At 42.3% G+C, this 23,117-nt stretch overlaps 1 protein-coding gene across 1 annotated transcript in view; it reads right to left on the reverse strand.

Annotated features, from left to right (window-relative positions):
- The window catches only part of VIT (vitrin), a 51,768-nt gene that overhangs the window by 14,881 nt on the left and 13,770 nt on the right, over nucleotides 1–23,117 (reverse strand). The window contains exons 3-12 of the mRNA XM_079326375.1: nucleotides 21,592–21,657; nucleotides 20,482–20,638; nucleotides 18,503–18,636; nucleotides 13,925–14,002; nucleotides 10,585–10,665; nucleotides 8,661–8,855; nucleotides 8,107–8,157; nucleotides 3,392–3,430; nucleotides 3,229–3,285; nucleotides 2,561–2,623 (exon numbers count right to left, since the gene is read on the reverse strand). Of these exons, the coding sequence (XP_079182501.1) occupies nucleotides 2,561–2,623; nucleotides 3,229–3,285; nucleotides 3,392–3,430; nucleotides 8,107–8,157; nucleotides 8,661–8,855; nucleotides 10,585–10,665; nucleotides 13,925–14,002; nucleotides 18,503–18,636; nucleotides 20,482–20,638; nucleotides 21,592–21,657 (921 nt within the window). The remainder of the gene's footprint in view (nucleotides 1–2,560; nucleotides 2,624–3,228; nucleotides 3,286–3,391; nucleotides 3,431–8,106; nucleotides 8,158–8,660; nucleotides 8,856–10,584; nucleotides 10,666–13,924; nucleotides 14,003–18,502; nucleotides 18,637–20,481; nucleotides 20,639–21,591; nucleotides 21,658–23,117) is intronic.

A 23,117-nucleotide genomic window follows, 5' to 3' on the forward strand; every position in this document is an offset into this window, starting at 1 on the left:
AATTGCAGTGGCAAAATTGTTTAAAGCAGTAGGAACTGTATGGCTTGTGGAACCAGCTGAGGAACTGCATAAAGATTTTCCCTCTTTTCTCTTCTTCATATGTAGTGATGTGAGCTCAAGGATCAGAGCAATGGAATGTGCCCATCTCACATGTGACAGGTTTGTTTCTGCTGCCACCTTCTTGTCAGGGAGCATCCTCAGAAACCAGGCTTTTTTAACATTTCTGACTGCTTACAAAAGACAGGCAGATGCTTTTCAGAAAGACAAGCAGATGCTGAAAAAGACTGGTTTTTATCAGCTGGAGCAATGCTGAGGTTTTTCTAGATTAACAATTAACAGCTTCAGCTCAGATGTCCACTCTAGGCTATCCAAATCCCTGTGGGTAGGAGCTGTCTATTTCTTCTTCAACCAGTCTTCTCAGTTCACATTTAGAACTTTCTGTGGCAGTTTACTCTCCTAATGAAGAAGATAAGTACCAATAACACAAGATAAGTACCTAGAATTTGGACTAGCTGGCTGCTAATATGCAAATTATGCAAAGTATTCAAAATATACAGCTTTTTGAGTGACCTGTTTATCCAGGCAAAAGCTCTATTTCTTACATATTGTCCTAGACACTTAATGAAGAAAGCTGTCCATGAAATGCATATCTGAAAGTGAAATGATAATTTTTATAACAAGGGCTTTTTTCCCCCTCACTTGAAGATGCCCATTAAAAAAGTGTTGATTTTTAAAATATTCCAAGACTGGTATCTTTAAAAAAAAAAGAAAGACACTACCACCAAAACTCTTCAGTATAATTGCCTTGAAAAACATTCTTGAAAACTCAAGACTAGGTGAGTATGGGATTTCAAGACAGTTAATGTGCATTGCACAATAACTGGTGTGTTGGTGAAGACATTTTCCCAGCACACCTTTCTTGGTAACCTGAGCTGATGAGAGGAAGTCCTTGACATGATGGCCAAACTCTCAGAATTGACTGCTGCTGCTTGCAGCAGCACACCACACTTGGTGTGGATTAAGAACAACAAGCTGCCTTTCCAAGAAAGCAAGGACTCCTTCAGGAATTTTCCTTTGATTGTTAGAAAAATTTGCTGCTTGAAAGCAACACGTCAGAGCTGGCACATTCTAGACTGAAAAAAGGGTCAGGACTTACTGGGAATACAGCAACTATGTATTTGTATTTATTTTCCTTTTTGTTCTGTGATGAAGAAAACAGAGTAATTTATGATGGGAAATTTGTGCTTTGTAATCACTTTAGGGTGACCTTAAGGTGCCTTCAGCAATTAGGTGAGCTCAAATACTGACTTTGCTTTAAATAAGACTCAGCAGTATTTTCCTGTTTTTCTGTATTTGGCTAGCCTGAGAATTAGCCACCACATCCTGTGGTGTGGCCAAAAAGGTATGAGAAAGACAAATACAGATGGAAAACATAAGGAAGAGAAGGAGATTGAAATGAAGAGGAATAGAAAAGTGAGTGAATGGATTACATCTTAGGATGAGTGCATTTTAAATATGCTGCAACTAGGTCAACTACAAATTGTGATTTTGATCAGGAGATTGCTGGGTGAGATTACTTGGCTGGAATTATAGGAAAGATAATAACATATCCTGCATAATAACATCCTCTAACCTCAACGTGAGCGACCTCTTGGCTCTTCCCTGCAGCAGCACCCCTCCTGTGATTCCCAGTTCTCTCAAAGCCCTCAGAGCCCAGGGACACCTTCCTCTGCTGGAGTCCCTCCCCAGAGGGTTTGGCTGCCCATGCCAGGGTAGCACTTGCTGTGTGTGAAGGGCTGTGGGAAGCATCCATGGGACAGCACAGAGATGCACAGCCTCGCCTTTGCTCCTTGTACCTGTGCCTTGGCTTGTGCCTTGCTATTGAGACCCAGAGCTTGCCTCTTTTCCCTGGTGCCCTGCCCCAGCTGGTCAGACCTGCCTCATTGCTGGGGACTTGCCTGGCAGCCTGGGCCGTCCTGGGAACCACCACGGGACCTGCTCTGCTGCCCTTGTTGGGGCTTTGAGTACCCTGGGTGTTCCCAGACAAGATCTGTCTGAGAAACTCTGCTGTCCACCACGGGAGAGGGAGTGTTTGGTGTGTGCTGAGAGCTCTGCAGCCCCTGGGAACTTGTCAGCCTTGCAAAGTGCCTGCTGGCTGGGCTGCTTGCTGGGGAAGGGTCAGCTGCACTTCCAGGAAGAGAAAACAGTACAGGTGGTGTTCACTCTCAGCCTAGAGGTTTCTGGGAACCACAGGAACAGAAGATCTCACCCTGTTGAAGATCTGATAGGCTGCACAGAGCTGGTTGTTTGTTCCCTGTTTTGACTAACAAATAAGAAAATTTGAAAACACTTTGTAGATGTTGATTCCTGTGGCCTGAAACAACAAGTCATTGCTGACCAAGCTTCCCTTTGCCTTTCCCTTTCAGGAAGCTGCTAGTTGGTGTTCAGTGCATGAATCTTGCCCTGGTCCTCCTCCAGGATGCAGGAAAACGATGTGCAGTACACACTGGGCTAATTTGTGGTTGCTCAGACTGTTAAAGAGAGTAGAAAACCTGCTCACCCAGGTGGACTGGAGAGCTGGCAGCCCTCTGGAAGGTGGCAGCAGGCTCCTGGCGCTGAGCACCTGCTGATCGGACAGAGGCGAGAGGTTAAATTGATGCCAGTGGCTGAGGAGAGAGGAGCATCAGCCCAAGGGATCCAGTGGCCCCAAATTGTCTTTCTGCATGTTTTCAAACCACAAAGAAAAGGAGGATGGAAACGATGACTTAATTAAAAATAAAAAAAAAGGCCTCAAAGAGGCTGGCAAAAGAGTTTAGATGTTAGTAGGTGCTGCACAGTGCAGCTGTTAGCTGGTCTGCTGGAACAACTGGTCCTGGGATGCTGACTGTGCTCAGTGTCTGTGAACTGGGTCAGGCCCTAGTCCTGCAAACTTACACAAGCACAATGCTCACCTCTCATTTTGCAACAACAAATGTTATAAAAGACCTCTATAAATGATTTTAGACTAGTGCTTTGAGAACAATTCCATGTTTAATCAATCTTGTTTACTTTTTTTCCCTTAGAAGTTACACTATTGTCCTGCAATGGCTACTGTGATATCTTCTCTCACTGCATCTTGCTATGAACATGGTTAGGAGGGAAAACCAGTGGGTTACTGCATGGCTTGGTAGATGTAAGTGGTAAAAATATCTGCGGGGAGGAAATAGAGGAAGACTGCAATGCCTTTACCTGTATTGTGTTGTAAAATATTCCTGTTACTTGCAGAGGTGGAAATGCCCCTGAATGCTTTGAAAATATTATATTGATTAGCACATGGAACTTAAACACAAGATTTTCTAGTGTTTGAGCAATAAAAATCTACTGGTTGTTGTTAAATTGAATTAAAACATACCTGTATTCTGTCCTCTTCCTTGTGCAGCCTGAACCTGTCCTGAGTAGACATCAAAGTGGAAAAGTGTGATTTATTTACTGAACTATGTCTGGCTCAGTACTACTCCTGCCTAGCTTTTTCACTGAATCTCACTTTATAGCTGTCAGAGTTAATGGTCATATATGGAAATGTCATTAATAGACTTTCTTAGATGTTACCTAGGTATTTTGAGCCTGCTTAAAAACTATTGTCTTGCTCTGTCATATAGATTAGCTTTGTTAACATTCCCTTCAGTTATGGATATTACTTTGAAGGGTCTCTTGTCTGCATTTAAAAGATCTGCAGTTACTTCTGTGGTTTGCTCTCCTTTGTAGTTTTCTTTCACTCACTCTGTGTTTATTTCAGTACCATCTAACTGTCCTGGTTGTTTGAGGGAGATTTGAATCCCAAGCCCAAAACAACCCCCAGACCAGATACTACCCTTTCTGCAGAGTGGATATGAGCAAGCAGGTAGACTGTAAGTAATGAGACAGTGAAAAAATAATGTGGGAGAATTCATGTGTCTGACATGTCTTCTACACAAAAGGCTTTTTTAAAGGTGATTGGACAACTAAATTCCCATTGTTCAAAAATACTAAAGCATTTGCAGATGAAAACCATGTCTTTATTCATGCCTTTCATTTCATTAATTATTCTTAAGAAGGCTGTTAACAAACTTATCCTTTAACAAGCCTTAATTCATTAGTTTTCCCAGAAAGATTAATTTGAAAGCCTCATGAAATCAGTGGGAATGTTCTAGCTGACTCTGTGAACACTGGACAGGGGCCCAGGAGGTTAATTTATCAATAAGATTCATCAATGAGACATTTTGAATGGCTGTCCCAGAAAACAGGAATTGCTGCTCCTTGGGAACTTGACATTGCAAAATTAGGGACAGTAAGAGCTTGTGTTTGACCCAAACTTGAACCTTCCAGGCCACTAGAAGGTATTGGATTAGGATTTCTAGGAGCTGTCCTGAGACACCCTGTAAACTCCAGATGCCAAAGAGATCCTGTTTATGGAAGTAATGGGCTCATCTGCCAAAACTGGCAAAGCTTTTAAATTTTAAGCTTGTAAGGCTCCAGATGGACCACAGCTACCCCAGGCTGAGTATTCAGATTTTGGAGGGAAAAATTTGTGTGTGCAGCAGTCAGTGTTGTATGGGATTGAGCAGGGCAGACTTTACACACAGGAGATCAGTATGTGCCAAAGTGGTGGTAGAAAATTAACTCTGAGTCTCAGAGCTGCCTTGTTTCATGTTTGCCATGACTGAGCCCCAATGTGTATCTAACACTCTTTACAAGGTCAGCAGAAACAGAGCACAAGAAGGTAAAAGAGAGATTACCTCAGTATCCAAGCATTTAATGCCCCTTTTAAATTTTAATTTAATGCTAGCAGTGTGTATTTCTCTCTGTGCACCTTTTGGCTGGGCTGGGCTGTGGGGCTGCTCCCTCCTGCTGTACCTCCCAAAGGCACATTACCCCATCCCTGCAGTAAGCTGCTTTCTGCCAGGTTTTTGTTGGCTGGGGCAAACATGGTAGGGGTAGAGGAGGAAAAGTTGGAATTGCACTTCCAAGTTGCAAGGCATGTTCTTCCCTCAAATCTGAGATGCCATTGAGGCTGTGGCATGGGGAATATCTGTTCATTAGAACAGAGCTGTGTGCAAGCTGGAGGCTGAGCCAGGACTAAGAGAAGTCTGTAACAAACTGGGGATGGACAGTCACTGAGCAAATCCCAAGAGCTATGTCAAGTATCAAAGCAGTGGAACAAGAAACCTTGATTGAGAGTAAGTGCTGTGGAGAGCAAGGAGGCATGGAGGCAGGAGATTATGGGAACAGCAGTTTATGTGCAATTTAGAGTGAACCTTGTAAAAAACAAGCACTGATTTGGGGAGAAAAGCAGCTACTCTGTGCACAAAATCTGCCTGGCCATCTGCAACTTGGTCAGCACCCTTGATGTGCTTAAGTAGTCAGGGGAAACTTGGGGAGAAAGCATCCAAAAATAAACACCAGCTGTTCTCCTTGGTGCTAGGATGGAATGTTTGCCCAGTGCTCCCTGAAGGCATGAGCCCTACTGGTCTCCTGCTGGAGAAGAGCTTTCAAAGCCCTCTCTAACACCCTACCACTGTCTCAAATCCTTCCAACACTTCTCTGTTTACTGCCTGATTAAGTCCCAGCTGGGGATGAAATCTGTGTAGTGTACCATGGTAAGCAGTGCCCAGCTTAGAGTCCCTGTCTGGAAACAGATGCAAGCATTGAACCCATCTGGGCACAGAGGGCAGGAAAGCTCCTCACCTGAGGATACCCAGGCAATCACTGCCTGATGCTTGGTTGCCAGCTCAGTGCTTCAATGTGGCACCAAGGATCATGACATGATTTATGATTGTAGTGCTCACAGAAGCACTGGATTTAGTCCCAGTCCTCATCTAGGGTCCAAGCTGCTGTGCAAGAAGGAATTGCTTGAAGAGCTGGGATGGGAGAGGAGTGAGCCTGTAGCCCTTGGGAGTGTGCTGGGTAAAGTGCTGTTGGACAGAGGCAGAGGCCCTGGGAGGGCAGGCAGGAACCAGCTGTGTGTCATAGGGCACTCTAGTCACATCAGTGTGTTTTCATTTAGCAGTTTTGGCACATCAAGTCTTTGAAGCAGGGGTCTGTCAATGGAGCAGAGTCTCCATTATTTTTCATGTTGTTCTATCTTTGACAAATAGAAGATAAAAGGGGAAAGAGCAGCAAGAACTAGAGCAGCAATTTTGCCCCTGTTCTCATGCTCTAATCTACAAGTCCTGCCTTTCTTTTGCTCCTGTGAACTATTGCCAGTACCAGTGGCTGGAAATGGAAACGGTGTGTTCATCCTGACTGTGCTCTGTTTCACAGCTATTTAATTTTGAGGTGTCTTTTGCAGGCAAACAACCAATGCACAGTGAGAGGTAGATTTGTGAGTCTCTGTGAGCCAGCATGAACAGGAGAACATTTGATTCTCTTCTGTCAAGCCAAATTCTGGTTAAGACCAACAGCCAGAAACTGAATAATAGTGGTCTGAATAATAGCAGTGGGTCCTAAAAGCTCCTCAGAGAGACAAGACTGATGAACTGCTTTATGTATGGTCATAACATCAAAACTGTATTTGTGATTTCTGCGTTGTTTTATTTATCCAGCTTTTCACTTTCAGAATCAAGAAGGGATCAGGAGAATTCAGGAAGCCAGATATCAGGTACTGACATAAAGTTGGACATAATCCTAGAAATGAAGCCTGTGAAATCAGAAATGGGTCTCTACCACTCCAGCTCACAATATCCTGTTCTTATCTCTGATCACCTTTTGGGAATTAATTTATGCTTAGAACTTCAGTAAAGAAAATTGTGAAGAAAGATGGATCCAAATTACAATTAAGTGACCACTGAAAGCATTGGAAAATTTGAGAGGTTTTTGTTTTGGAGTCCTTGGCTTTTTTTTTTGTTTTGATTTGTTTGGGGCTTTTTTTCAATTTTTTGACTAAATTACTTGTCTTATTAAAGACAAATGCAATCTTCCCACTGATTTCAGTGTGCCCAAAATTTGATTCTCAACATGCATCTTCCTGTCTGGGGAACCTCAAACAGGGATTCCTAATTGCTAGTAAAGACAGTAAAAGCCTCCTCTGTGCTCAGCCTGTGGGAATAGGAAATAGAAAAGAAAGCAATAAACAGAACCAAGTTAACAGGCACATTAGGTACAGACCTGAAACCCCTTTGAGTCGTGTGATCACTTCTGTAAATCCTGCCATGCACATGCCTACCTGCACCTTCGAGTTGGTAAGATTAACCCCTCCAGCCCTGCCTTTATTCTGCACTCACAACTGAATTTTACTTATTTGTGCTTCTCTTCAAGACCTGAATTACCCAAAAGATATTCACCCTGACGTGTTCTTGGCTGTGAATGACTTGGCAGTGGGGATGACTGCAGTAATGTGTGTGAGAGGAAAGCTGAGTTGAAACCCTCAGAAATAGCTATGGAGCATGAGAACTAATGATAGCCCAGCTCCCTTTTCCTTCAAAAGCAGTCATATCCCCATGCTCAGAACCTTTCAGACAGTTGAAAATATTCTCCTTTTGTTGACTGCACAGCTGAGCAATGGCACAGTGCATGGAGAAACACCTCTGTGTAGCTGCACTGGGGCTGTGGCTGGACGGGGGCCGCTCCCGGACCGCGATGCAGAGCTCTGAGCAGCCCCATGCTGCTGTCAATAACAAGTGGCAAGCCAGGAATAACATCTCATGGGAGCCAGGCATGGAACCACAGCCTGAGGTTCCTAAGAGTGCTTTAAAGCATGTCAGCATTTCAGAGCTTTCAGCCCTGAGCTTAGGTGGCTGTGCTGCCCTCTGCACCGTGTATTTTGCAACTAAATCAAGTCTTCTTTTGTAAGAGTGTGAGAGAAGGAGGTAATGGGAAAACATGATTCAAACAGCAAAATCTTTGTCTCAGGTTCTACAAAACCCAGCTTTTGTCAGAGCTGAAATGGGCAGATACTCACTAGAAAGGCTTCCCCAGAACTGTGGGTGATCAGCATCTTTGACATTCAGGCCAAGCAACTGTTTTTCAGTTTAAATCCAGGCTTGGATTCAGTCATTGAGTTTGCTGAGGCTTGAAAGGTTATTGAATCATTGCTGCCCCAAAATACACTGTGCTGCATGCCTTGTGGCATATTTACATCACCATACTTACTTGCTGCTGCTGCTACCACAGATGCATACGCTGGGTGGACACTGCTAGAACCTAAAAATGAGAGATTTTAATTTTCAGCTATTGAAGAAAACCCCACAATGCTAATGAATAGTAATAAATGAAGAAGGAATCATTAAGGCAAATCAGGTGTGTAAAAAAATGCATGAGAATTCCCTCACAATGTTTTAATCTTTGAAATTCAAAAGCTGTTACAGAAAACATAATTTTAATCCATTGAAAGTTATCATGAAATTATTTCTAAAATGAGTCATCATCTAGCTGTTGAACTCTCAGTCTAGACATGAGAATCAAATAACTATTTATTGACTTCTACACCTGAAAAATCATCACAGTATTTGAGGATGGAGAGCTTACTCTCACATGAATTGGGCTGCTGGACTTAGATATTTTTTTCCACTTCTAGTATTTCTATATTGAATTACTGAACTCACGATCGTCTAAATCATGGTATATCTAGCTGTATATCTTGTTCCTTAAATTTTAGGAAAGCTGTTAGTGTGGAGGGAAGCAATGCAAACATGCATGCTACTGACCCATATCTCTGACCCTGTGCAGTCCAGGTCTAGTCTTGGCAGGAGCTGCTGTGGTCCTGGTTGCTGCAGGAGTTGTGGTTGGCACTGTGGTGGAAGGATCTGTGGTTGTGGTGGTCGGGGTGGGGGTGGTGGTGGCCATTTGTGTGGCTGGGGTCGGCACTGGAGTTGTCTGGTGCTCTTTGCGGGCTGTGTCCCCTGTAGGAATAGTGACATGTCACTGTGGCTGGATGTGTGACAGGTATGGAAGCAGCAGCAGCAGCAGCACTCAGTGCTTAAGGCAACCCAGAAACTGGCATTCTCTTCAGGATGCCCACAAGCATCCCTAAATGTGGAGCCCTTAGTGCCTTCACCGTGGGTGTGTAGTGCAGGTGCTTGGGTGACTCTCTGCTCTCAGAGGGTTCTGACAACAGCCCATTGCAGCATTCATGTTCCCCCTACTTTCCTGCTTTGGCCAGGAACACTTATCAAACTGACAGATGTCTCAGACCTATGGAATGGCTCAACCAGCCAGTTGCAGATTCTGTTTTGGCATCATCTTTTCACAGTGTAATTCAGCACTTAGAAGGTCCATATAAATGGAAATCAGCTGGCATCTGGTAGTAAAGATGGCCAATCTGAGTCATAGACCATAAAAGAATTGCAGCACTGAAATGTTTTTGACAGAAAGACAATTTTCAGATAAAGATGATTTGGGGGAGTGGATCAGAGCCAGAGCAGGGGGGGTCAGGGCTCTGGCTGAGGGAAGTAGGGGAGAGCACCACCTGGAAGGTGCCAATCTCATCTAAGTTTGACTCATCTCACAGTTGCTACTACTTTTAAAGTGTATCATCTGTTGTGAGAACAGTGACAATTCTAGTTGCAAAATATACATCCTAAATATCCTTGTAGAAAATCGTCAACATACTTAGGTTCTTCCAAGCAATTTTCTCAAAAAAGAAATTTCTTCACTGTTATCTTTTCCATCTAGCCACAAAAAACTGCCCTAAAATATATTCCATGTTAATCTTGGTCTTGTTCCTTTCCTCCCTGCCGATAGCCCAGGGGATGGCCTGACACACTGTCTGCATTGGAAGGGAATGGTGCACACTCTATTCACTGCTGCACAGCACAAGCTTGTATTTTATTGCTATTTCTGGATATTCTCCTTTTGGAAGGCATCGTTGGGAAACTGTCTGGTGGATTAATTATCACCTAATGCTAGGCAGTGAAAAACTCAGATCTCAGACAGTTTTAATGGAATAATGCTGAAAGAGGGCTCAGAAGAAAAACAAAACAACTCAGCTGAAAAAATCAGCATGAATGGCTCTTTTTGGGCTGAACAGTACACTGTTCCATGAAACTGCTAAAAGAAAGAAAACAGAGGGCACAGTGAGTTTTCCCCTGTGATCCTGTGCTGCTGGAGTAGGGAACAGGCACACTGGCCAAGTTTATACCCCAGTCTGTGAGGAGTAAGGAAGCTGGAAGCTAACATTATTAGCAGAAAACCTGAGGAAGCAGCATAGTAAGAGCAGAGGAAAGCTGTTGCCTTGGTGCATGTTGGCTGGGTTTTTGTGAATCCTTTGACACAAGAGTAGGGCTCCTGGGGGTAGCTGTACCCAGTGCTCTTGTGGGCAGGGTACCCATCTCTTTCACAGCATCTTCAATGGGTTTGCAGGGCACATGCCCTGCATAGGAGATTACCAAGAACCATAAAGCTCACAAAGCCTGAACTCATTCAAAGCTCAAGCAGAAATTAAACTCTGTGGGTGCCCTCTTCTCCTTCAAGCACCAATGCAGTTTGGTTTGGTGGGAAAGGGGCTGTGGAGAGGAGGTTGGAGTGGGGGAGGTTAAGCTGTCTGTAAAACCAAACTGCTTTCTATTAGCACCTGCAGGCAGATTAGGTGTGTTAGATACTGTAAAGAGCACCAAGATCCCCAGCCCTTACCTTGGTCTGATGCTTTTTCTGATGTGTTAGCAGTGTCTGCACTCTTCATACCTTTAAGGTCTTGCTCTGGTTTTTTAGGCTCTGAAGCAAAATTGAGCACATTAGAACAGGCAGCACTGTAAAAAAATAATGTCAAATCTCCCATTTAGAGATTATCAGTCCCCAAAGGAAGGCATCCTGCCACATGGCATTGGTTAGGTCTGGCAGTCCTATCAGACTGTATCACCTACTGAGAAAAAGCAATGACTAGAGAGTAGTCACCCCTATCCTTCATGCCCAGCTTAGGCTTTTTTACAGCCCAAAAGTTCCTGCCAGTATCGATAGAATTTCTGAAGTGAGCGAGAAGTGTGAGGCTTTGCCACCAATAAGCCAATACTCATAAGATTTAATGCATCATATTTTTTGCTCTGAGTAGTAGCATGTTCTGAGAACCAGGGTCAGATGTGTGTATGTTGTTTGGGAAATACTTGCTAGTGTGCAATCTTTCAGTCACTAATTCATGTTCAGATGTATTTATTTCTTACCTGATGTTTTCAGATCATTATTGGACCAAATCCTCAATGCCATGGATTGGCTTAGAAGTAAAAGGGAAATTTTTTTTTTTTTCTCTTTTTTTATTTCTAAGACTCAGAGACATCAACATACTTGGAATACTTATTGCAGTTTATTTACTGCTACCTCACAAAATAATCTGATTCTGCTTTTTTATCTGACTGAGTACTGGAGGATTTTCTTCTTCCCTTTTTTGGTTTGGTTTTGGGTTGTTTTTTTGGGTTTTTTTTTGTTTTTGTACTCTCTAGACCTTTTGGCAGCATCAAACTGTTTGGGAATTTACTGCGGGTGTTAATGTTTTCCTAAAATTTTGTGCTGTTTTTCCTAAACACCTTTTAATAGTTTTGAGCAGCTGTGAAGAGTTACAGTTTTGGGAAGGCTTTTCTTGCCATGCCCAGCATTTGAAAAGCACTCTAACCACCAGGAGCATTCAAAAAAATGTCAGGCACTATGAATCTCTGGCATCTCTGGGAGGACTAAAATTGCATCTCTGACAGCTGATCAGGTATGAAACAGGATTTTTTGTTAATCTGACAGCAGTGAGTGTAATACTCAAAGGTCTGCTTTCTCCTCCTGTGGATAATGGATTTAAGTATCAAAGTGAACAGTGTGGTCCCTGTAATTAAAATTAGAAGAAAATAGTAGCTTTTTAAAAATATTAAAAAGTGAGTAGGAAATTCTCTTTCATGAAATGGCCCTGGCTTCATATTACAGGGATTTTTATCTTAGAGACAAGCTGTTTCTAACAGAAAACAGCAGAGATGGCTGAGTTGAGGTGGCAGATCTGAGGAGGGCTGATAGGGCCAAGTAGGGTTTGAGGAAGATAGATTGTGACCATTGGATCTCTTTGCTACCTATGGGACAAGGCTGGGCAAAATCAAGCAGTGACATTGGGTTTGATGCAATAGTTGCTTGCTCCTTGATAATCCTGGGCTTTCTCTGCATGAATGCACAGTCTTTGTTGTTAGGATTCTGGCATTTTCACTCACACTATTTGATTCAAGAACAAAGTGAAGACTTCTGTCTTTGGTTAACTTCAGGAACAAGTTTCTGGTATTTTTTGGTGTGACAGAGCCCTGACTAATGATGCTCCCCATTTCTACACTGGTTCTAATATTTTGTGGCTTTTGGCACTGGTGGAAGATGCCATGGCTTACAGCCTGCTGAGCTCAGTCCTGGCTGTGATTGTCTCTGGTCTCCTGTGAAATGTATGGATTCATATTTCAAGTACTGCTCCACTTTGGAATGATGAGCTGTGATTTAATGAATAAATCTCAGGAAAAAAGTCAAGATTCCTAAGGTATTGTCCTCCCTTCCAGCAGTGCATAATATTTGGGTCAAGTAATTTCTGCATATGTGGTCAAGAAATACACAATTCTGTACCTATTTGATTGTAAATGCAAAGGTATTACAAATTAAAGGCATGGAATTGAGTGATGGATATTTGGTCTGAACAACTACAGCTTTGAGATTTAGATTTGCTCATGCTCAAGTGAAAAATGAAGGGTAATGAAGCCAGTGAAGGGGCTGGTGCACAAGCCTGAAGAGGATCAGTTGAGGGAACTGAGTTCTAGCCTGGAAAAAAGCCCCCAAGGCTCAGAGGGGACTTAATGGCTCTCTACAAGTACCTGAGAGGAGGTTGTAGTGAGGTGGGAGTCAGTCAAGAGGAAATGGCCTCAGGTTGCTCCAGGGGAGGTTTAGACTGGATATTAGAAAGAATTTCTTCATGGAAAGTGTTGTCAAGCATTGGAGCAGGCTGTCCAGGGAAGAGATTGAGTCACCATCCCTGGAGATATTTGAAAGACACGTAGATGTGGCACTTAAGGACATGGTTGTGATGGACTTGGCAGTGCTGAGTTGTACTTAGGGACCTTTTCTGACCATTATGATTCTGTGAGAAAAGACCTCTCTACTTTTCTTCCAAGGACCAAACAATAATGTACAGGAGAAGAGTAGGTCTCCAAGTAAACTCTCTGTGGTCTTGGATGAATGCACACAGTGCCAGTCATTTGAGTTCATGGAGAAATCCTGCATATTTCCTTTTACCACAGCTCACAGTGGATATCTCAGGAAGGCTCAGGCTCAGCAAGCAGCAAAAGGACTGTGTAAGGGAAGTGCACTGTAGTATGGGACATTAACTTTCTTTTTGTTGGCATCCCCAAGGAAGAGTCTGAACCTTATACTGTAAGGGGGAGCAAAACCTAGTGTCATTTCAGTGGCAGAGGTGATCCATGTGCACTTGAATGTCAGCTACTCACAAGTGTGAAACTTGATCAAAGACCTCTTCAAACAACTAAATTATTTGAGTCTTACAGAGTAGGATGCTGACTAAAATGATTATACAGAGTAGTTCTTTATTGTAGCATTCTTAGTTAAGCTGCTCTGCATTACCATGTCTGTTATTTGTATTATATTACTATTTAATATTATACTCTCAGCACTGACTATCCCAAGAGATAACATAAGTAACATTAGGAGAAAGTTACATGTATAACTTCAAATGCTGGCATATAACCAGTACAACATCATATTCAGTAGCAGATCTAAAGCAAGGGGAAGTTATTTGGAAATGGAAGTCTGTGAAACATGGTATGAACAAAAAATAGAAATTGTCTGACATGATTTCCATATACTTAAGATAAAAAAATACCATGAGTGATTTGGATAACATACTAATGAATGCATGAAATTCTGCCTCTGAACAGTTATGTCTTTGTATTATACAGCTGAGAAGCTCTGGCACATAGTAGTGAATGGATGTAAGGGAAGGTCAGTCACAAATACTTGCCTGATTTAACAGCTGTACTTTTTGAAGAGGAATATTCAAGAGTTGATGGATATGTCACACCTTTCCTTGGCTTGCCCTCTACAAAAAAATACATATTGAAAGGCATCACAAAATATTGTAAGTTTTCTTGATAAATTTCTCATCTAACATAGGCATTCAGAAACAGATCCCTCTTCTTTACTGCCCAGCTTATTTTCATGAAGATTTCTTTCATCTGATGGCAGAATCTCAAAACCATACCACTAAAAATATTGGTGCTTAAATCCAGCATCATAAAAAAAGAGTTAGAAAGCATGATAACACAGTACTGGGGAGGATTTGCAGAGGTCAGTTCATTCTTTTGCTCTCAAACGATATTAAGCACAAGAGGACCATTCCTGAAGGACATCTGTGCAACTTTTAATTAAACCCACAGCTTCCCTAGGCAGCCTTCTCCAATGCCTGACTATGCAGTTGACTTGGGAAGCATGTTTGATGTGGGATTCATTTCATCACGCACACAGCATTCTTCTCTGACCTCACTTCAGCAAGATGCCATTTCTGGCAGCAGTCTTTTGCAGTAATAACAGTGAGAGAAGGCTGTGCTTGTGTGTGGGAACATATGGTACCTATATTTAGATCTAAAATGAGAGTCCTGTCTTGAAACAATGAGGCATGTTTCCCTGTTAAGCTCTAAACCACAAATCTTTCTAGTGCCAGAGCAGACATCATCTCTGTTGATACGTGTGGCCATGCAATTCCATCTCTTGGGACAGATTTTATATTCACATACGTCACTGAATGAAAAGTGCTGCAGAGAAACCCAGCAGGGAAAACTACTTTGGCCTCTAGGAAAATGGATGTAGGTCTTCCAGACCCTGGTGACTGTCTGTGTGAGATGCTGTGCTGTGTCATGTATCTGGACCACCTCTGATGAGACCACCTGACCCCCTCCTGCAAAACCTTAGTCATGATGATCTCTCCTCTCTTCCCTTGGAGGATTATTTAAGGAGGTACATGTGGCATTGCAAGCATGTCAGTTGTCACCCTGGGTGATTGATGCAGAGACCAACAGTATGAACAGAATTAATTCCTACAGACTGAGCCACTCCTGGGTGCTGAAGGCTGTTTCCCCCATAAGGGTGATGCCTTAAGTTTTTAGCTTTTATATTTTTCAGACCCTGTATTGAATTAGTGTAAAAGTTAAGTTTAAAATTAGTGTTAAGTTCCCTTCACATTTTTGTCAGGTAAAACAGTCCTTCCAGCCTAAGAGCCTGGAAGGGCCTGCCTCAGGCCCTGAAAAGTATTAATAAAAATTTATTGGGGGAGAAGCAAACCAGGGGAATATTACTTCATTATCTGAAGTTATAATTGGGCAATGAACCTCTGATACGCAAACAGACCAAACTTATATCTGTCTAAGAAACTGGGGACTGTCATCCCCACTGGGTGTAGCCTCTGCAAGGATTTTGCACTGCCCAAGGTGCATCTATTGAAGGCCTTTGTAAAATATCTACTTTATTCTTTTAACTCTGTCTGGCCTCTGTTCTAGGTAGCCACTCTGTGGCATCAATGGCACACAAAGAAAGGTACATGCTAGAGGAACTCTAATGAGCAGGGATGTTCATGGAGCTGGAGAGTCCCTGTCTTTTGTCCCTTTTCATGTCTCTATCTCTTTTTTGCTCCTCTCTGAAATTTCAGATGTCATTACAAAACCATAGATAAAGAAGTTAGAGTTACTAACAAGATAATGATGCAAAAAGCTATTCCATTTCTCATTTTACGGTGATATAAGCTGAGAGCAGCTCCACTAAAGCCAACACCAATCCACCAAAGACTAGAGCTGGAGCATGTGTGGACAAACTGGAAAGAGCTTCCCTCTTGCTTTCTGGGCTTCTCTCTTGGAAGCTGGTGTAAGTGAAGGGCAGCAGGTTTTCACATCCATTTCTCCCTGAGCTCAAACTGGGATCAGGAGCCAAGAAGGACTAGGGAGATCTGCTAATTTGGTAGAAAGACAGAAAAGTTACAGGTCTGCAGATGATTTCTAAATGCTTTCCTTTATCCCCAACAGAGAATGAGCTGAGTATGAACAGTTGATACACGGATGCAGCAATAGCATGGTAATCTGATCTCAATTTGGAATATTTCTGTGCTAAGCTGTGATCTAATATAAACCTGAAGCCTGCTGCTGTGAAAATATACCAGCTAGGATGGGGAGGCTAGATTCTGGGATTTTTGATCAATAGGAATTTGCATCCCATGTGTGACCAAGAGGTAGACCTGAGGCATGACCTGAATGTGGCCTTGCTCTCTGGGCAATGGTAATATGTCCTTTCACTACTGGGAAAAAGTTACACCTAGGTTGGAGTTTGTTTAACATACTTAAAAATGTGTTTTCATGTGGGCTGAAAACATCAGCTTTGGCCATTGAAATACAAGCTTTGGCATGTGGCTGCTACAGTGCAGTGGCTGCTCACCCTCTCACACTTATTTGAGACTAGCAAACCCAGGAGTTCAGGACTATTTTCTTAACCCACTAGCTGCAAAACTCCCAGTAACTGAATGGAGTCATTCAACTGAGTGCCAAGGCATTTCAGTGCTTGAAAGTGAGTACCAATGTTTGCATACCTCCTGGAGTGCTGGCAGCTTTAATCAAAAAGGACAGACCTCCTTCTCCACTGCCCTTATTTCCTGGGTCCCCCAAGGATTCCTCTTCTGTGCTCTTTTGTGTGGATGTTCATTCACAATTTAAGCATCACAAACTCAGTGACAATATTCTAACTAGGAATAAGCTGCTGGCACATTTCCAGGGTACAGTATCACACATAGGTCTGTTCTGATGAAAGAGAATTTCTGCAGAATAGGGGACTCAGTTCTAAAACTCTAAAGCTGTTCTGAAATTAATGCCTTAGGTGACTTTATATTTTTATTGGGGAATGCTTTATGCAGCTCTGGCTTTTTATGACTCATAATCATAAAAAATACATCTCCAGCTCCTCTCTTTCTGAGAAGGAGATCTGTATGCATCCAGCCTCAGGCTGCTGAGATGAGTAGCACAGCGTTCCTGGGTTTCAGAATTCTAAATTTCTCTAAAATTCTAAATTTCTCACATTTTCAATAGGTATAGTGAAAATTTTCTTCCTGTTCATATATAAATACAGTATGTATGTTATGTGATATGTTAGATTTATATTTGAGCTAATTTATAAATTAAGAGTTCTACTGTCATGAGTGAGAGCACTCAGTGTGCATAGAATTAAGTGCACGAGGGACAAATCTCATTATGCCTACACATACCCAGGTTTCTCATCATCTCCTTTGATATGCTCTTGTAACTTTCTCTTGTATCTTCTTTTATAGTGTCTCATTAATTAAGAATTAAGACTTATTATCATAAATAAAAAATTCCTACAGTTTCATGGAAGAATTTCTACAGTTTTATGGGATGACAACTGAACAGCTGCTGAGGCTAAAAAAAAAAAAAAAAAATTCTGTTTCCCATTTATGTACCAGAATACGTGTTGTTTGTTGGAGAAAAAAACTGCAAAAAGTAGCAATTCAGCTATTCCATGAAATTCCTACTCATCCAAAATAAATCTTTCTCATAATATGGTATGCTCATGGCAGACTACTGTAAAAAGTGCATCCAAATACATGAATGCAAAATTAAGATGACAGTTTGTTTTGGTCAGTTTCTGAGACCGCCTTTGCTGTCTACAGATTTTCACATGAAAATAACATTATTTTTAGTAGCTGTTCAGCTGCTTGAGCTGTTGATTTTTCTCAGGAATGCTGTAGTTATATAACACCAATTGGTTGTACCTCTCATAAACTTCCAAAATTGCAGACGAGCAAGAACTAGCCCAATGTATCAAGAAGTTAGATTTAGAATTTTTATGTAAAGCAATGTAAAACAAACCCTCTTTCACACAGGTAGAGTGAGTGCAAGTAGGTTTAAGATAATGTGAAGCTGGTGTAAAGGGGGTCTAATTTGAAAAAAAAAATTAAAAATTTATTAATTTAATTGGTAAATGAAAGTGAGTTCCTATATATCCTATGGGGAGGAAAATGGAATGAGCATTAAATTAACATAGATTTACTTGCAGTGATTAGATATCAAAACTATTTGGCTAAGAGAGGTGGAGAGAGTTCCTGACATACTTGGGATGCACCAGTCAAGTCACTTAATATAGGGTTTGCATACATGCAATAGGGCTACATGGGGTTTGACATAAGTCTGAAGTCACTCCGGGAGATGCAAACTCAGGTGCAGGGTGAGGATGTTCCAAATAGCCAAAAGGCCCCTCAGCAGCACTGCTGACCAGGGTAGAGAGCAGTCAATTTCATGCATCAGTGCTGGAGTTGAGGTGCCTTCCAAGGCTCAGTGCAGAGCAGCCATCACCTCCTGCAGTGGGCTCAGACCTCACACGCCCCTGGCAGGGTGCGTGTCTTTGCAACAATCTCAAATGCCCAAATTCCTGCCAAAGCTAGGTGGGGTGGGCCTGTGGTGATTCAGCAGGTATGGAAAAGGAGAAGCTGCTTCCCCCTGTGCCCATTGCTGCCCAGCAGTCCGTGGTGGGCAGTGCCCCTGGGATGTACCTGAGACAAGGAAGGATTCCCTCCAGCGGGGCAGCGACAGGGACCGGACTCCATTGGAGAAGCTCCCGCGGTAACCAGAGTGCCCAGCCACTTTCTGGACAAGGATCTTCCCACCTGTGTTGTCAATTATGCCACTGCAAGGAGGAAACAGAGTGTCTGAGGGTAGAAGTTCCACAAGAACCTTCAAAGCTGTTCTACAGTGCGAGAGGTATGAGGTGATTGCTTTTCCCTTTAAAGCAGGGGTGGTTGTGGGGCTGTGGTGGTACTGCCAAGCCTGATGCTTAGAAATATTTGTGCTCCTCCACACAGAGAAGAGCAGTTTGTTGCAAAGTGCTGTCAGTATCTGTTTGCTATTCCCAATGATCTACTGGTCCTGTGTTTAAGCTTGACCTAGTTGCACACAAGAAAAAGCGACTGCCTTCGTTAAAATTCCTGCAAGCTTGATTGAGTGACTGAAGGTACAGGCAGAGGTTCTCAGAGGAGTTTCCAGGCCAACCATGTGTCCGAATGTGTTTTCTTTGAGTTTCAGTACGTTTTAGGCAAAAACCTAAGCATATTTCTGACCTCAGGCTGGAGTAAATATAATATTGCTGGAAGCTGTAGGAAACCTGGCAGACTGCAGGAGTGGTGCACAGCAAATGGTGTTTAACACATGCTGTAACATGCACCTCAAAACAAACAGAAAACCTTGAGTGCATGCAGCCTTCTCTGGCATTACTGGGAGAACAGGTAACTGGGAATCAGCTGCAGCTGTAGGGGAATTGTAGGGCTGGCAGTAATGATCAGGCAGGAAAATAAGTACTGGGCAGCAAACAGGGCTAAAGAGCACGTTAGGGGTGCATTTTACTCTGGTAATTGTGAGAATCTGCTGTTAAAATAAATGTATGGGGAAGAAATGCACTGTCTGTGGAACTGCAGCATGTAAGCTTACAAAGCCAAAACCAGCTGGCAAATGAGAAAAGCTGAAACCCTAGGTGTAACAATACAGCCAGCCAGGCTGCAGGGACACTGCAGTCGCCACCAGTATATTTTAACTTCCCTTTGGGACTAATTCTGATGCTGAGACAATTTCCACTGCACTCTGGTGTCTGCGGGAGGAATCTGCCGGGGGAAAGCTGTGAATTTACCTGGCAGTGCTCTCCCCAGGGAGGCAGGGCTGCAGCCGGGAGGTGGCAGCCCTGTGGCACCCAGCCCTAGCACCGAGCAGTGCAGAGCCCAGGGGGGAGCTCCCCAGCCTCGACTGTCCCACTTCACCCCTGCTGTTCCACAGAACCGGCACAGCACCAGCTCAAATAACTCCAAGCTAAGTCAGTTTGTCAATCAGGCTTTCTAGCTTCTTGCTGCATTTTAGTTGGATACACCCTGCCTCTGCATCCTGCCTTCAACTGCAGTGTGTTTTGATTGTGCAGTTATTCTCCATCAGAATTTTATGCACATTCTTACATGGCTAATAAAACTCTGAAAAACTTTTGCTACAAAATTTATGTTACTCATTTCCTTGTGCAGCGTCCTTTTATGTGGCAGGAAAGCACATTACTCAGTCTTTGATGTCAAGGACAGTTAAATTCAAGCCCAGAGAACCAAACCAGTCCCAGAAGCATGAGAGTTATATGTATTCATCACTGGTGATGTGCCTATTTTTTCTGAAGATTTATTAGTAGTAGCAGCTCCATCTCTATCTTCCACTTGAATGATAATAGCACAATAGTAATTTGTTATGCATGAATGAGAGATCTGGAAATCTCAAGATACTTTCCCAAAGGTTGATAAACTTCTTCAAACTAATTTCTATAGGAATACAGGATTGACAGCACTTTGTAAGAATGGATCCATTCCATCACACGTGTACTTTCTCTCAGGTTTTCTACATCAGCCTGCAATTAAACTTACAAGGAAGTGGGAAGTGTAAAGAATTTGAGAAGTCAGAAGCTTCCTGCACTGAAATGTTTTGTCTGAGTGCCTCACTCATTTCAACTCACCTGTGAATTGCAGCATTGCAGACACTGGAAAAAGAAGCATAAATGTCTGTGCCATAAACACGGTATTTTACATCTTGACATCCAGGAGGGCATTTTGCAATGAATTCTGGATTGATTATCTTCCCCGCCTTGACATCACAATCAATCTGGGGTACATCTGTGAGTGCAAAATCTTGGTAAAGTCAGGTTGAATGCTTTCATGGCTGAGTGATCTTGTCATGACACAGTGAGTAATTGAGTGACAGAGATGCCCTCCTCCTAAGCCTTCATATCAGTGGTTTTGGGATACAAGACATCTATGTCTTCTGCATCTAAAACATAACATGTAATAATCCCTATGCCAAGGGATGTGGCAGTAACTAAGGATGGAATAAGGAAGCCTGTGGGTATTTCTGACCTTCAGTGTTTGCTTCTCTGAAGGAAATATCTGTTATGACACTTAGCTGGAGAGAGAAAGAAGTGTAGTCACCCAGCCTGTGGTTAACACGTGGGAAGGAGGGGGTGGGAACGCTCCCCAAGCCTCCTGCTGTGCTCATGCATCTCTGTGCCATCTGCAATGTCAGGCTGAAGTCACAGCCCATTATCTTGCCCTTAATTTTTAAAACTTTTTGCTGGATGCAATTTACTTTGAGCAAGGGATTTAAGTGAGTTTACAAGCTCGCAGCAGGCTTGTTTATCAGCTACATGAACACAGTAATCTGTGCACAGAAATGCTCCTGCAGCAGGATAGCTGGAAGTTAAACATCCTTGTGCAGAGATGCACCTCTTGCCTCAACACTAATCAGCTACATATGCTTTTTGTTACAGCTGGTCCATTTCACTTTCTCTCTGTGAAAACCTTAGTGCTTGCTTTGGTCTTTGTGTGGTATCTAATGACCTATGAAGATACATTTTAGTAGTGAATTACAAATTTTTCCCTCTATAAATATTATGTGGCACACACTTTACTTAGTGATTTGTTTTCAATAAAAGGATCTTTTAGCTAACATGTAATGCCAATGACTCTAGACAGCTGTGAAGAGTTACCAGAATATAATCTTACTTTGCACCTTTCTTATGTGTTGAATATGTCTGCTGTAAAACAGCAAAAGTTATACTGAGACCACTTACATAGCTTGGCCTTTTTTGTCTTCTTTGTGGCTTCCTTGGCTGTGTATGTACATGTAAGAAACACACCTAGAACAAATAAACATAATATCAGGAACAACATGGACTATCAACATCAGTCACAACAAGCTCCTCTGCATGAGATTTCTCAAATTTGCATCAACAGGTTGAAAATCTGAAACAGGAATATTCCCAGCCACATCTAGGTTTCTGCTTGGTGGTTAACTTTGCAGTCAAGATTGCACCTGCTGTGGGGAGGTTCTTTGAAGGGGGTTAAAGATCAGTTCAGTTCACATATTCATATATGAAACTCACTATCTAAAGATTCCATGGAGTCCATGTGGTCCAGAAAACCACAAAAAATATTTCCACAAGCAGTGGGAACTCTTTTTAATTGGTGTGATAGGGATGTTAATGAAACAGTGTGCTCTGTGCATAAAGCAACTGGTTATTTGGAAGCCAAAAGTTCTTCTTAATACCCTTTGGGAAGGTAATTCTGTAATTTTGTGTTGCTTCATTTCACTCAATGGTGGCAGCAGGTGTGGGATACTGGGCAGTATTACAGACCATGTGAGGTTCTAGGGTGGCATGTCCCAGAAAGGGCACTCATTTTCTTCAGTAAGCAGGATTATTATTTGAAAAGTGTAATAGCAAAAGGCACATATGATGTTAATATGCATCTGGTTTACCATGTTATATTTACTTGCTGAGTGATGATGTACAAGATCTCTTCATTGTCTGTGCTTATTTTATAAGCACTGTATTATGGGTAATAATTGATAACTGCATTACAAGTGTCTTGACTTTCCTATTCACCTTTCCCTTCTCTGAGCTTTCAAAGGGAATTGAAGCTCTCCATGATGTGTCATCTGATTCTTTTATCATGTGTTAAACTAACCTTACTAGAATATTCAACAGAATTAATTTCTGCCTTTTATGCTCTTTTCCCCCTAGACTGAATACAAAGAGTTTGTAGATTTGATCACACCTAGAACTTGCTCAGAAGTTAAAGCAGTCTGAAGTGACAATGCATAGGTGCAGTATTTGGGCCTTTTGTCACCAGTGCAGTTGTGTAACCATGGCAAAATTGTAGTTAGATTTTAAAAAAAAAGGAAAGCATGAGTGGAAAATAAAATGCAATATCTCAATTACTTGGAATGTTACAGTATAATCTAATGTGGGGAAAGTAATCTAGTATAATTTATGTAGAAGAACTACATAGATTGCTGTGAATTTGAACTAAGAACAACTGTCCTGACAGACTTGAGGATAACAGCTAGAGGGAATACTGTCTGGGAATGTAACAACCAGAGTGTTCATGTAAGATGAATTGCAAGTTCTGGAGTTTCTACATGTTCCCAAAAAGTGAGATCCTGTCTAACTGCCAGGGGAAAGAAAATAAGACACATATATAACCTTTTGGTACCTCTTGTTCATGGAAAGAACAAGAACAGGGAGAATTGAAAGAGCTGAATTTTCTTTAGAGGGAATCTACATTACAGACATTTTTCAGGCCCACCTGATGTGGA

The sequence above is a fragment of the Erithacus rubecula genome (genome assembly GCF_903797595.1).
Source record: "Erithacus rubecula genome assembly, chromosome: 2".
Classification (NCBI taxonomy): domain Eukaryota; kingdom Metazoa; phylum Chordata; class Aves; order Passeriformes; family Muscicapidae; genus Erithacus; species Erithacus rubecula.